This window comes from Diplotaxodon limnothrissa, linkage group LG23, assembly GCF_057381915.1.
Source record: "Diplotaxodon limnothrissa isolate DT_005_m linkage group LG23, D_limnothrissa_male_GT1.1, whole genome shotgun sequence".
In the NCBI taxonomy this organism is placed as follows: Eukaryota; Metazoa; Chordata; class Actinopteri; order Cichliformes; family Cichlidae; genus Diplotaxodon; species Diplotaxodon limnothrissa.
In genome coordinates this window covers 22,409,335-22,423,273 of record NC_140617.1, presented here as the reverse complement: position 1 = coordinate 22,423,273, position 13,939 = coordinate 22,409,335, and the positions used below count along the sequence as shown (strand labels likewise).

General features: G+C 40.2%; 1 protein-coding gene across 1 annotated transcript in view; it reads left to right on the top strand.

The window, feature by feature from the left end:
• crfa4 (cytokine receptor family, class I receptor 4) overlaps positions 1 to 10,703 on the top strand; it is a 52,286-nt gene extending 41,583 nt beyond the window's left edge. The window contains exons 4-9 of the mRNA XM_085348996.1: positions 546 to 715; positions 5,444 to 5,622; positions 6,278 to 6,431; positions 8,111 to 8,198; positions 9,521 to 9,590; positions 10,026 to 10,703. Coding sequence (XP_085205122.1) covers positions 546 to 715; positions 5,444 to 5,622; positions 6,278 to 6,431; positions 8,111 to 8,198; positions 9,521 to 9,590; positions 10,026 to 10,703 — 1,339 coding nt within the window. The remainder of the gene's footprint in view (positions 1 to 545; positions 716 to 5,443; positions 5,623 to 6,277; positions 6,432 to 8,110; positions 8,199 to 9,520; positions 9,591 to 10,025) is intronic.
• The last annotated feature ends 3,236 nt before the right edge of the window (positions 10,704 to 13,939 follow it).

Below are 13,939 nucleotides of genomic sequence, written 5' to 3'. Positions count from 1 at the left end.
TATAGAAAAGTCTCAAAACTTAAAGACAAGTTCCTTAAAATATTACAGTTAAGATCAATTTGAGGCATTAGCCTAACGTTGAACCTGATTTGGGGCTTTGATTTGGCCATTTCTTTATAATGGTTTTAACCTGGTTTTAAGCTGGTTTCAGATGTTGGGACTACTAGGTCAGGACTGGATTCAGTTTTGGTTTGGGGCTTGATCGAGAACTTTCCCCAGAATTTGTGTGTCTCTCTCTGTAATCTCCATGTGTTAACCTCAGGTCCTCAGGAGTGAGACCATCTGTTGTGGGATACCTTGTTTTTCTTTTGGCTGAAAACAGTTCTTCAGCCCTCTGGTTGGATGTTTGGCTTCATGATGTCTACAATAAGTGTGATAAATTATTGCAAACCTGCTTGGAAATTAGACAAAATTAGACTGTTAAAAAAGCCAAAAAGAAAAGAAAGCCCAAGTATTGTTTAAAAAGATGTCCAGTGTTAATTTACTGATTTCCCTTTTGTTTGTTAGTGTTTATCTAAATGTGTTTTTTCTTTGATTTTGTGAAGGAAGGAAGCCAAACTGGAATGTCCAGACTATGTGACTGGCGGCCCCAACAGCTGCCACTTTGACAGCAGCCACACATCTATATGGATGGTGTACTGTTTGACCGTGACCGCCATAACCACCCACAGAAACTACACCTCCAAGCAGCACTGCCTGGACGTGGCGGAAATAGGTAAGGGGTCGGATCTCGGTTAAAAATGCTGATTCAAACTAATTATATGACTCCATTACACAGAAGTTCAGTTTTTTTGCTTCTTTTTGTTTTGATTTGGTTCGTTTGTTATTCAGCCAACAACAAAACTGTTCTGTTAAATGGAATTTGATTCCATTGGAAATTGATTTTGGTGCAGATTTCTCCTTGCGACCTCTTATTTACTGACTAACATTGAGAACAAAGTGATACAAGAAAACAGACGAAAACAGAGCGAGTTTCAAGGCTTCAAAATTCATGTCTGAGTATTGATAAACCCATTTTTTAAAAAAGAAATCTTCATGCTCAGACAGCCAGCTGCGCCACCTGTGGTCAAAGCAGCAGCGAAATAAAGGGCAAAAGTGAGATGACTTTATTGTCTGCAGGCTTTAATTCATTTTACCTCCTGGAAAACTTAAAAGATTGCATAAATAAGATAATTCACAGCAAGTTCACGGGAAGGAGAACTTGTTCTAATCTCAAACTCGATATAAATCAGAAACAGAAAAACATTTGTACACGAAGAGCCAAAGGACTTTGGACTGGAAATCAGTAGGTTTTTAACTTTTCCTCACTGTCATCATAATTGAGCTGTAATTTTATGTGTATCTGGTAAAAAGCCACCAAATGTGTTATTAGTACAAGCAGCTCAATATGACCTTTATTCACTATGTAAATAACAGGTTTTGTCCTTGCTCAAAATTAGCCCTAACTAAGTACAGCTGTAAATTTGACCTCTTTATCATTACATCACACCATTCATTAAAAAAAATTAACACTCAAGGACAGAGGAGGATCTTTAGGCTCATCTTCAAGTTCATAAAAAGACAAAGAGAACTTGACAGTTGACAGAGCTGCCAGTTTGCCGAGAACTAGGAGTTAATAACAACTGTAATAGTCACTGTGATGGCGTGAATAATTACCCACCTACTTCATCTGGATTGGATTAATCCTGAACCTAAATAGAGGATAATAGGGGGATGTGAGGTGTGCACTATGAAGGGAGATTAAAGGAAGCGTTGTGGCTATCTGGCTGAATCACCATGGTACTTACCCTCAACACATAACCTCATCTGGACAGGTCGTGTTTAGAGTTTTGATTTAAAATTGTCTTTAAGTGTAACAAGTACCGTCTGCTGAGGGAATACCTTTTACACATAAACTGTATATAACAGATGGACACAGCCACAGTGATGTCACACATTGGTTTGTGTGTAAGTGTTTTGGCTATGCTTTTTTTGTAACCTAGAGGGACCATGTTTGGATGACAGGTCAGAATGCTGTGTTGTCAACATTTGGCTCTTTTGGCACTTTCCATTTGTACTTTTGCAGAACACACTGTCTGCTGTCTCCTCACAACTTACATACATTTAAATTCCTGAATCAGAAAATACATTACCAATTGGCTTGGCTCTTAACTCCATTTTTAGCTGGAATGGCAACAAATCAAGCAGATTAGAAAGCTGTTCAGTCTATTACAGAGCCTATTCAATTTGGGAAAACAAATTTTACTTTGCTTTGGTCCAAAGCTAAAGTGATTTCCTCGTCTCCTTCATTATGGCACAGTGCCATACCTGAATGCGCTTCTTCAGCTCTATTTAAATGGATCTAGTTTAACATTTAACATCTTTAATGAGCAGCTGTCAGTTTGGAAAGAAACAGCAGCATTGAGAGCAGATTGAGTGGCAAAATAAATGTTTTCACTTATGAATTCACAAGATTAATGGTTTTCTCCCAGCACTGCTCTCTTGACTTATTTTCAGAGCCTGTTGCTTTCTGCCAGAATATGTTTTAAGGCTTAATAACCTCTACTCACATCCCGTTGCCCTGTTCCACTGACTCACCGTCCCGACTGACATGATTGCTGACTTCTTGGCTAAATTGGATTTATTCTGTTAATGGCAGTAAAAAGTAACACTTAAGCACAAGTCTGCAAAGCAAATGGAAATCTAGTTGTGTGAAAAAAGGGGAATGTAATTATATGTCTCCACATGAGGTAGATAAATCAGGGTTCCCATGCATTCTTAAGAAGTTTTAAAAAGTATGAAATTTGATTTCACATAAAATGTCTTTACTTCTGAAAGGCCTTTTTAGTTTTTAAAAGGTATTTATGACAGAAACAAATCATAGTACTTAATCAAATATACAGTCATGGTAAAATAAAATTTCACCCTTTTTAAATTCAAATATTTTACATTTCATCAGCAAGTGTGAGCACCTCTATAAAAGTTTTGGGAGTTTGCTAGTCAGGAACATTCAGGTGTGCGGTAACTCAATGCCAAGAAGGAAAGACATCAGCAATGGTCTTAGAGAAGCAACCTGCCTATCGCTTACTGAAGCGTTGTAAGATAATACATAACAATAATAATGGTAAATGGCCTGCATTTGTATAGCGCTTTTCTAGTCCCTTTCTAGTCCAAAGCGCTTCACACTACATTCAGTCATTCACACACATTCACACACTGGCGATGGCAAGCTACATTGTAGCCACAGCTGCCCTGGGGCACACTGACAGAGGCGAGGCTGCCGGACACTGGCGCCACCGGGCCCTCTGACCACCACCAGTAGGCAAACACGGGGTTAGTATCTTGCCCAAGGATATTTGGCATGCAGCCAGGAGGCAGCCTGGGATCGAACCACCGACCTTCTGATTAGTGGCTGACCTGCTCTGCCACCTGAGCTACAGCATAGCTGCCACATCAGAATCGCTTCATTTCCTAATTTCAGAGAGTCTTCTTTATACCTACACAAATATACGAACAGTGCTAATTTGACCATTTCAAAATCTATTATTGCTTATCATGTTTACCATAATAATATAAGATAACAATAAAGTTAATAAATAAATAATAAATAGTTATTATTTGTTAAAACCAGCCTCAGAATCTCTCAGTATGCTCAGTCTGAACTGAAGTAATTTAGCTGTGGAGCATTTCAAGGTTAACCATGTGAGTGAGCTCCTGATGTGATTAGAATCTTGTTTCACTTCATATTGAGTCTATTAGCAGCCATTCATTCTTACTTAAATATAAGATTCACAAGGTCATTCCTTAATTGAGGGAAGTTTTTTAAAGGCCTCAGACCCTGCTTATATTGAGATTCTGCGTGTAATGACCAGCTGCTAATCTCATTTATTGGGGACTGAGTGTCTGTTATTATCCAGATGCTGCACATTTGGACCAGAGCAGTCCACTTCCTGAGCTGGTTTTGAGGGGTTGCAGATCGGAGGTCTGCTTGGCATCATTATCACTGAACACGTGCGTGAAGCAGCGTCATGTGACCAGCAGTGTAGTGCTCTTTTTTTTGTGTGCCTCAGATGTCAGGGGAGGTCAGAGACGTCGCTCTTATCACAGCCATGCAGGAGATTCAGCTAACAGCTGCAGATAGGCGTTTTCACTGGAATTGAATTAAAGGTTACAGTTTCAGTGTTAGAAATGAATTATTCTCATGACTCATTACTGAAATGTTGCACACCTAAGAAGAAGCAAACACACCTTAGATGAATCAGTCAGAGGGTGAATTTCCCTCTGACAAATACCCTTTGATGTCGAATTTCAATTAGAGTTTTAATGAGAACACTCCAATACATTTTCAGACTCACTACATAATGAGTTTGACATTTTTTAATGTTAAAATATAGAGAGTGTAGTGTTTATATTATATCCCTGTATAGTACACTCAAAACCTCCCAATATGCTTCAAGTTCAAGTTCAAGGTTCTTTATTTGTCACATGCATAGTTATACAAGTATAACACACAGTGAAATGTAGCCTGACACGCTCCTCGACATGTGCAAAGAAATTGGGAGGGGGGGGGGGGGGGGTGTAGAGGAAGAACATTATATATATATGTAGTATATACATTGGGTGAATGTGCAGTAGTAGCAGCAAGCAGGTGAATTCTGTACATTAATATGAATAGACATCTGACTATTTTACAGGATAGACAATTTAAAATTAAATGAATTGAAATGTACATTGTGCCTTGGTTTAGTGTCTGGAAGAGTCCTGATTCAGTCAATTATAGATGATGTGAGAGGCCGGGTGTGTGTGTTTAGGGCACGGATGGCTTGGGGATAGAAGCTCCTCTTGAGTCTCTCTGTCCTTGCCCGGAAGATGCGGAACCTTCTACCAGATTGCAGAAGTTGGAACAGTTTGTTGCCAGGATGGGACGGGTCCTTCAGTATCTGCGCTGCTTTAGTCCGGCATCTCCTGGTGTAGGTGTCCTGAAGCGGGGGGAGAGCAATCCTGCAGCAGCGTTCTGCTGTACGGATCACTCTCTGGAGAGCTTTTTGGTCCTTCACACAGCTGTTCCCGAACCACGATGTCATGTTCTGTGTGAGGATGCTCTCCACAGCGCCTGTATAGAAAATCCTGAGGATCTTTGGAGAGACCCTGAACTTCCTCAGTTGTCGTAGGTGATACAGGCGCTGCCTGGCCTTTTTGGTCTGGACCTGAATGTGGGCAGCCCTTGTCAGGTCTGAGGAGATGTGGACACCAAGATACTTGAAGGACTGCACCCTCTCCGCTGGAGCTCCATTGATGATAATGGGCTTGTAGTCTCTGTGCTGACCCCTTCTGAAGTCCACCACCAGTGATAAGTAGGGTACTAATAGTTCCTACCCAAGTCTAAGAGAAAAGAGAACCCAGAATTTTGACAATTCTGATACACTAGTATTTACCATGTTCTGGATCCTTTTTTTGTTCACAGTTCAGACGGAAACACCAGTCAACCTGACCTACAACCTGACAGACGTCGGTGGTGATGAAATGGGCCACAATGCGCTGATCTCCTGGACCTACCCGGTGCCTGCCCATGTGCAGTACGGTTGGATCACGCTGGTCTATGAGCTGCAGTACAGACGTATTACCGAGCCAGACAACTGGAAGGTAAAGAGAGAAGTAATAATGAACTACAGATGAGTTTTTATACAAATGGAAGAAAAGAAAAAAAGTTCTTGGGGGAAGATCTTTACATTTACAGTTCTGGATATTTATTTAGGAAAGAAAAGAAATCTTTACATCACTGAGGTGTGTTTCTAAATTAAATTGGTGATATTTGCCTTTATTTTATTTTACTTTTAAAAATAATTTAAGCGCAGACAACTGATTCAAATGTGAGATTACAGTCATTTGTTTTAATCGAGTTTTGGTTTCAGGTGAATGAGAAACTAGCTTGTGGGTGTGAGGAAAATGTTGGGTGCATCATCTACATAAAAGATAATATTTTGAATCTTGTACAGAATTTAATTAATAGACATTAGAAAAAACAAGCTCAAACAAAAATGTGATGAGGATGGCAAACTTCAACAAAATGTCAGGAAAAAAGAGGAGAGACCCTAAATTGAGCACATAGAATCTCAAGATACAAAACAAACGAACCAAGAACTTAAAAAAAATTTGCCAACAAAATCCTGTGTAAAACAATGTGGCAGAAAATGTTATACACGTTACACTGAGTTCATTACTCTTCTTTAGACAGAGTTTTACGTATAAAGTAGTTCATTATGGTCTGCATGTCACAGAACATGTTGTCTGTATGCAGGTGAAGTATCCTCTGCGTGAGCCTCAGGTGGAGCTGCTTGGACTCCCGGTGGACGACTACGTGGTCCGAGTTCGTTGCCGTGCGCAGCACTCCAAGCTGTGGAGTGACTGGAGCGCCACGCTGGTGATGAGCATCCCCCCGAGGCAGTCTGCAGGTACATCAGCAGCCAGACGGAGTAACGGTGCTGATTTACATGCTTCTGGTTTTGACTTTCAAGTGTTTCTTATTTTTACATTTATTGTTGGTTTAATTGCAGTGAACACAGTATGTTTCTGCATTTTTAAATTATATTTTGTCGGTTTCTCGTGAGATTCATTTTGAACAAATTTTAAGGCAAGTACAAAAAAGTTAAGCACCTATTTTTATTGTAGATCCTAACTAAAGCTTTATAATGCAGGCATAAAATCACATTGCATTTAGTACAGGCAATGACAAGACATCAATAACTTAAAAAAAACACCATCCAGTTAAAAGCTCTCAACACAGACTCAGTAGTGCTGTGGCACAGGAGGAAGGATTCAAACATCTACAGCTTGACACTAGACATTAATCCTGCAGACACATGCTAAGCTTTTTAAGCACATTAAGCATATTTCTTTTACATGCAATGTTGTTTTAAAAAAAACAAATTTAAAAAAACAAACAAAAAAAGACAGTTTTTCAGACATAGAAACAGCATTTCTTTCAGTGCAGTGCCAGGATTCTGAATTTGGACAGAATGGATCAGATCTATTTGAGCTGAGGATTCACATTACAGAAGTTAATGTTTTTAATGCTACCACTTCTATTTATTACAAGCAGGTACATGTGCCTGTATCAATCAAGGAAGCAGTACCCAATCAGTCACTGTTATTTTTGCTGTACATTAGAAATACTAATATAAGCCAGTTCACAAGCTGTGGGCAGTGACTGAAAGAGGCTCTCCCTCAGTGATCGGGTGAGAACTTCAGTCATTTGGGAGGGATTCAGATTAGATCTGCTACTACTCCATAGATGATGGATGGATGGATGGATGGCTAGACACTGAAATCCAACTGAAATTAAATAAATCCTGTCTTATTTGAATTATTTCCATCATATAGGCTAGATCACAGTAAAAGAGAGCTGAAGAAAGAGACTGTTTGATAAGCTACATTGACTCTCATCAGTCGAGAGGCTCATTGTATTTAAATTCATTAACTTCTCTCAATAGAAACTGCCTCTGCTTTCAAAGAGAACGATATGCAGAAATGTTCAGCTCTGTGTAGTTCTACTGTGAAAAAAAGCTACTGTGTAAAATACATGTGACCCATTTATTAACAATCTCAGGGAAAATTAGTTTTTTCCCCTAAGGGTAGTGTAAATATCTTTTAAACAGCAGGAGAGAGCCATGCTGCTTCAATAAGCATCATGCCATGTCACAAGATATGCATCCACAGCAGTATGCAATGCAAAAGAAAAAAAATTAAAGAAAGTTTCTTTGCTGAATGACTCCTGCTTGCTTAACATGCATCAGCTCGTGTGAAATGGCCTGTTCTGATTGGTGTGAATGATAAATTAATGAATGTTATCTTCAAAGATTGGAAAACGACAGTCTTTTTTCATTTTTTATTTTTAATTGTATTTGTTATAATCATTTAACATGAAATCGAGGAAAATCTCTCTCACAGGCAGTCCTGATGGGCTCTTTGTTAAATTGGTGGGTCCAAGCCCCTTAGGCCCACCCACAACATCACAAAAGATTTCCTCTGTTAAAAAAACATCCCTTTTCCCAATTAAATGTGTCACTGAAGGAGTAAAGCTGCAGGGGAGGAGGAGAGGGACGGTGACTCAAGGTGTGTGTTACCTGTGCAGGTAAATTGCTGGTGCTGATTCTGGTGACTGGAGTTGGCGTTGTGGCTCTGCTTGTTATCACCTTCAGTATTGTTCTACAAAGCAAGAGGTGAGAAAAAATACACATCTGTTTCTATCTTTGTCTTGCCACATATACACATGCGCCCGGACACACAAACACACACACATCATTTGATTTAGATTTTTGGGTTTAATATTGCAGGTGTAGAAGTAAGACGCTAACTGCTGCCCTGCTTCTTGTTTTTGTAGCTGTCAATAAGAATTTTCTTTACATCTGAACTGATTCATTTTTAGGAAGACCTTCAAATTTGTAAAGAATGTTCAGCTGCAGAGAAATTGTTAAACTTAAATTGTTAAACTATCCAATTCTGACGCACAGGAAGAGCAGGCTCAGAGATAACGCTACATTTTTTAAAAAGATTAAATACATTTTATGGCTGGAACACTGACTTCGTTCAATGTGTGTGTGCTAGCTTAGTGCTGCCGTGAAGCTGCCTATTTTATGTGTGTCAATTAAAGGCAAGTACACCCTTTTTCAAGGTTTTACATATCACTACATATTAAAAATAATCTAGTCCCACCAGAGCATTTCAATCAGGTTAAAGTCTGGACTTTGACTGAGCCACAGTCAGTCTGCTGTAGATTCTCTACTGTGCTTGGGATCATTGTCCTGTTTAATGACACGGTTTGGGCCGAGCTTTAGTTGTTGGACAGATGGTCTCAAATTTGACTCTAGAATACTTGGATATACAGAGCACCTCATGGTCAACTCATTGACTTGTGGCTGCAAAACAAGCCTAACTCATGATCCGTCCACCACCATGCTGTAAGCTGGTATGAATTGTTTGTGCTGATACACTGTGTTTGTTTGTGCATTATGATCAGACATCTTTACTTTGGTCTCTTCTGCCCAAAGGATGTCTTCTGGTTTGTTCAGATGCATCACTGCAAACTTAAGCTGTGTTGCAATGTTCTTTTTAGAGAGAAGTTGTTTTCTCTTGGCAACCCCTTCAAACCAGCTTGTTGATCAGTCTTTTTTGAATAATCCTTTTCACATACAGCCACCAGGAGGTGATCAGGATATTTTGGCTATTTTGGCATGTGTTTGAGCTTCTCTTCCCTATAATTTATCATATCTGCATTGCTCCATAATACACACCAACAGTTCCTATTTAAAGCAGAAAGTGGTTCAGAATAATATTTTCCATGGGAACTTTTCAGAGGCTCCACAGAAACACACTGTGAAAAATAAAGATTAGCTTCACTCCTCAGTGTGGACAAAATGAGCGAACGGCGATAGGTTTTGTCTCTTCTCAGGGTCACACTGTTACAGCGTGGGAGGATGAATGTGTTGTTTTTGTTTGCGTACTGACATGTTCAAACCTCCTCTCTGTCTACATTCACCTTCAGAATAAAAGAGTACTTCCTGCCACCCATTCCAAAGCCACGGATCATCGGGATTGACCCATTGCTCCTGAAGGTAAAATGCGTGCATGCATCCCTCCTTTCAGGGTCGTGTTTTAGCCATTTGTCCTGACCTTGTACTTCTGCTCCTTTATTGCCTTCTTTCCATTTGTTGCTTTTATCTCCCCTCCCCCTCTTTTTCTTATTGTATCCTCATGTTTCTCCTTCTTTTGCTGTTTTCACTGAAAATTGCCCTCATGTTCTTTTTCTTTTTTCTATCACTTTCCTCATTTCCCATTTACATTTTGATTCTATTTTTCCTCATCTTAATTTTCATTTCTCATGCTTTTGCTTTCCTGATCCTCTTCCTCTTAATTTCTTAATTTGCCTTACTATTATTTCCTTTATCATTCTTCTTCTTTTCCCATTTTCTTCTACATCTTAATTTCTCATTGGTTCATTATTTTTTTCTTTATTTATTTATTCCTCCCATCCCCACCTCCATCCTCAGAAGGGGAACTTGGACGAAATCAACCGCCACTTCAGTAACTTCCACAGCTACAGGCCTCCAAGCTACTCTGAGGAAGTCTGGGACCACGTCAGCACTGATGACATCTATCTCACCACACCGAAGCACAGCAGCGACGCACACAACCCTTCGGAATCAGAGAGGGACACCTTAATAGTTCCCTGCAACCCGGCGCCCTTAGAAGTGTCCACCCGGCATCAGCTCACAGCTCTAAACCCAAACTCGTACATGCAGAATGTTCCACCTTACTGCTCTTTACCCACTGAAGCCTTCACCCCACCTCTGAGTATTCCTTCCCCGTGGCCGATGCCAGAGATCGTATCACTGCCCCGGACGGACTACAGCATGATGGAACATCCCAGCCTTTCCAACACCATCCCCACTCCAGACCTCACTTTCAGCACCAGCCCCTCACCGCAGGACTTCTACACCTGTGTCCAGCTCTTAAATGAAAGTGGTGAGGTGCATCTAGTGCCATGCTTGCCGCCGCCATACTGCAGGGAGTTCCCACCTCTCCCAAGGGCTAATTTAGATACTGCAGAGAAGGAGGAGAAAAAGAAGACAACCAACCACCAAACTAGGAAGAATGATGGTGGCAACTCTGAGAAGAGTGAGGCGGCTGTCCCTCTGCTGCCTGTTGCTGTTGACAACAGTGGCTGAGTCACAGGAAGGAGATCTATAAACTTTGAGAAAATGCGTCTAACGCAGAGACTTTTAAAATATGCAAAGTAAAATCTCCTGTAACCTGCTGGTTTGACTGGAAAGTGATACTGTTCTGTTCCACACCATTCAAGCTTCAAAGAAGAAGAGCACCTGGTTGACTTAACAACAGGAAGTAAATCTGCAAGCTCAAAGAGCCTTTTTTTTAGCTTGCTAACATCCTGATCTAGTATTGGAAACCATTTAAAAGACTATGGACCAACAATACTGATGCAATAAAGAACATTATGTTTCGATGACCAACATTTGGGCCCTCACAGTATTGAAACTGATCATTTCAAAGACACTTGGCTAAATTTTAAGCTTCACATGCACTATGCTAGAGCTAAAATCAAAGAAATCAATAGTTAAGAGGAAAAAAATCAAGACTAAATTAATACAAGCAAGCACGTCATCCACAAAAGCTGGATTTCCTGATGAGATTAACACTGAGCTCTATTTATGGGTAATGGAGTTCATCAAACTTGAGGAAGCGTAACTGTAAATAAAATAATATAAATGTCACTTTACCACTCGCTGCTTTTCCCCAAAGCTTCTCATTCAGGGTTGTATGTCTTCTCAGGAAAAAGTGCAATCTGATGTTGAAGGGTGTTTGATTTACGGGGATTGTTTAACTTTCATCCCACTGTTTTCTCTTTCAGTGTCATTAAAGCAACATCTGGTGCATATTACACATATATGTTACAAAGCTGTAAATATGGCAATCTTCATGTCCAGGATATCAACTTATTCCATTGTGTAGTACTTACATGTGCCGGCCTTGTAGGGGAATATTTGCATCATACTCTGCATCACTTTCAGAATGTGAGTCTGGCACATTTCAGTGGGTGTCCCAGACTGGGGAGGAATAAAAAAAAAAATAATAATTTATATATATATATATATATATGTGTGTGTGTGTGTGTGTGTGTGTGTGTGTGTGTGTGGGTGACGGAAAGGCTTGGCTCCGAAGTTAAACTCACACTCCTGGTATGACATGAAGCTGGCTGCTGCCAAGAAGCCGGACTTGGCAGATGAGAACACCTGTTTCTCTTCAGAGGAGGAACCTGTTACATTTTCAGTCCAGAGTCCCAAAAGATTTATTTAGAGATTTATTCCAGAAATATAAGGAATCAAGGAAAAGTAACTCCACTCCCTCAGAAAGACAGAAACTGTGAATTTATTTTCATTGTACTCAGTATGTTTAACTTTATGAGGTCTCAGTCAGGACCCTATATTTTGGAGAGAAGCAAAAGGCATTCTGATTGCTGTAACGTTTGGGAATTGGGATAATAACAAAATGACTTTGTAATCGCTAAGCATCAGTATAATCACTGAGACCTCACAGGATTAACAAACTTCTACCTCTGGCCACATCTCTTTAGTTTCCAGAGAATATTTAATAAGGTAAAGCCCTCCCCCTCTGGTCTATTACACAATAGTATATATTTTCATAACAGATGGTTTTAGTCAGGATTAAAAAATAACACTATTACAAAAAGTGTTATATATATTTTTTGAAATGATGAAAGACCACCCTCAGGTAGTGTGTTCTTTATTTTCTTGGATCGAAGTGACATATTTTGGAAATCAAAGAGAACCAGTGCATGCATTTAAATTGCAGTATTACATTTTGTATTTAGGTCAAGGAATTCAAAGAGTCTGAGGACTCGTCAGGGGTTAAATACAAAGAGTTGGTTGAAAAAGAAGGATATTTTTAAGAGCAAATCCAATCTGTCCATCTGCTGCTGGCTGATCTTTGGTGCCAGGTGATCTTACTCTATTTCCAGATTGTAATGACAGCTAAAATTAGAAAGCTGTTCTAGCCCTATTCTTCAGACCAATGGGATGAACAATACCTGTAGTGTGTCTAAGACATAAGGCCTCTTGATGTATCAGTCTTAATTCTGAATGTCCAAACTCTTCCACAATTTATATCCTAGACACCCTGAGAAGGATTTGACCAGTCAGCATCCTGACATTCAAGCCCAACAATATCATGAAATCATTTGGCTGTTTTAGAATGTCTTAAAACGTTTCCAGCATCAGAGTGCCAAACATGCCACCAAAGAAAAGCCAGTAGCATTTTACCAGCTGGATACACTAGGTGATTTTTGATTCCTTAAGCCTCAGAGAAATGCTGTAACCACTGTGTTGAGGTGGGTTCTGTAGCTTACTAATAATTTCTACCTTGTTATTGTCGAAATGGCTGCCATTGTTGTCCCACTAGCTGTTTCAGGACACAGAAATACATGAAATGACCACAAAATCATACTTTAGCAGTGGAAAGCAATGAGTTCCTATCCTGTGGCCATGGTTACCAGAGAGTTTTACATGTGTTTGCTGGTTAATTCCATTAAAAAGTATTTTTCCAACATGATGATGATATCTTGACAGTGCAGTGCCAGGAGATCACCGGAGATCAGCTGCAGGTGCGTGGGCCAAGGGCGTGAGCCCAATCCGAGCTCCGCCCAGGCAGACAGGTAGGAGAGAGAGAGAGAGCAAGGCAAGGGGAGCAGAGAGACAGTAAAACAACAAGCACTTGTGGCCACACTGGGCTGGCCGGGGAGGCACAGGGACCATGACACACCGCTGCCCTGTTAGCTCTGACACTGAGAAGTGTGCCGTCACCGTGGGTTTTTTTTCTTGTGGATGTTGCAGTTAGACGTCGTGCTGTTACCTCTTCTTGTGCCTGTACGTGCCTTTTCTCACAGAGTACTATTTGTTTGCTATTCCTCTGTCGTGTTGAACTCTCAAGCAGCCAACGTGCCACTCCTACACTCCTGGAAATCTTTTAATATGAGCATAAATGGCTGATGGGTGAACACCTACAGTGTCTGCACATGTGTGCTGTGTGGAGCATGTACAAAACCTACTCAGTGTTAGTTACAGTTTCACCTTTTATTGTGTCTAGACAAAAGCACTTTCGATTACTCTTCAATAAAATAAAGAGTTTAAAAGCTTCTAAAAGTGTGTGGGCTTCATCATTCTTAATGCACACACCTTTAAATCAAAACTGTTTGAGATGGTTGATAAAACGGAGTGATTCGTGATTGCTCCAAGAATAATCCTTCTTGTTTATTTCCTCTCATGTTTCTCACTAATGTGTCCAAATTGCAGTTACCTGTCAGCATAACTGGATTTGGTTCTGTCCTGCCTCCTATGCGAGTTATATCTTCTTGTCCTTGTGATGATCA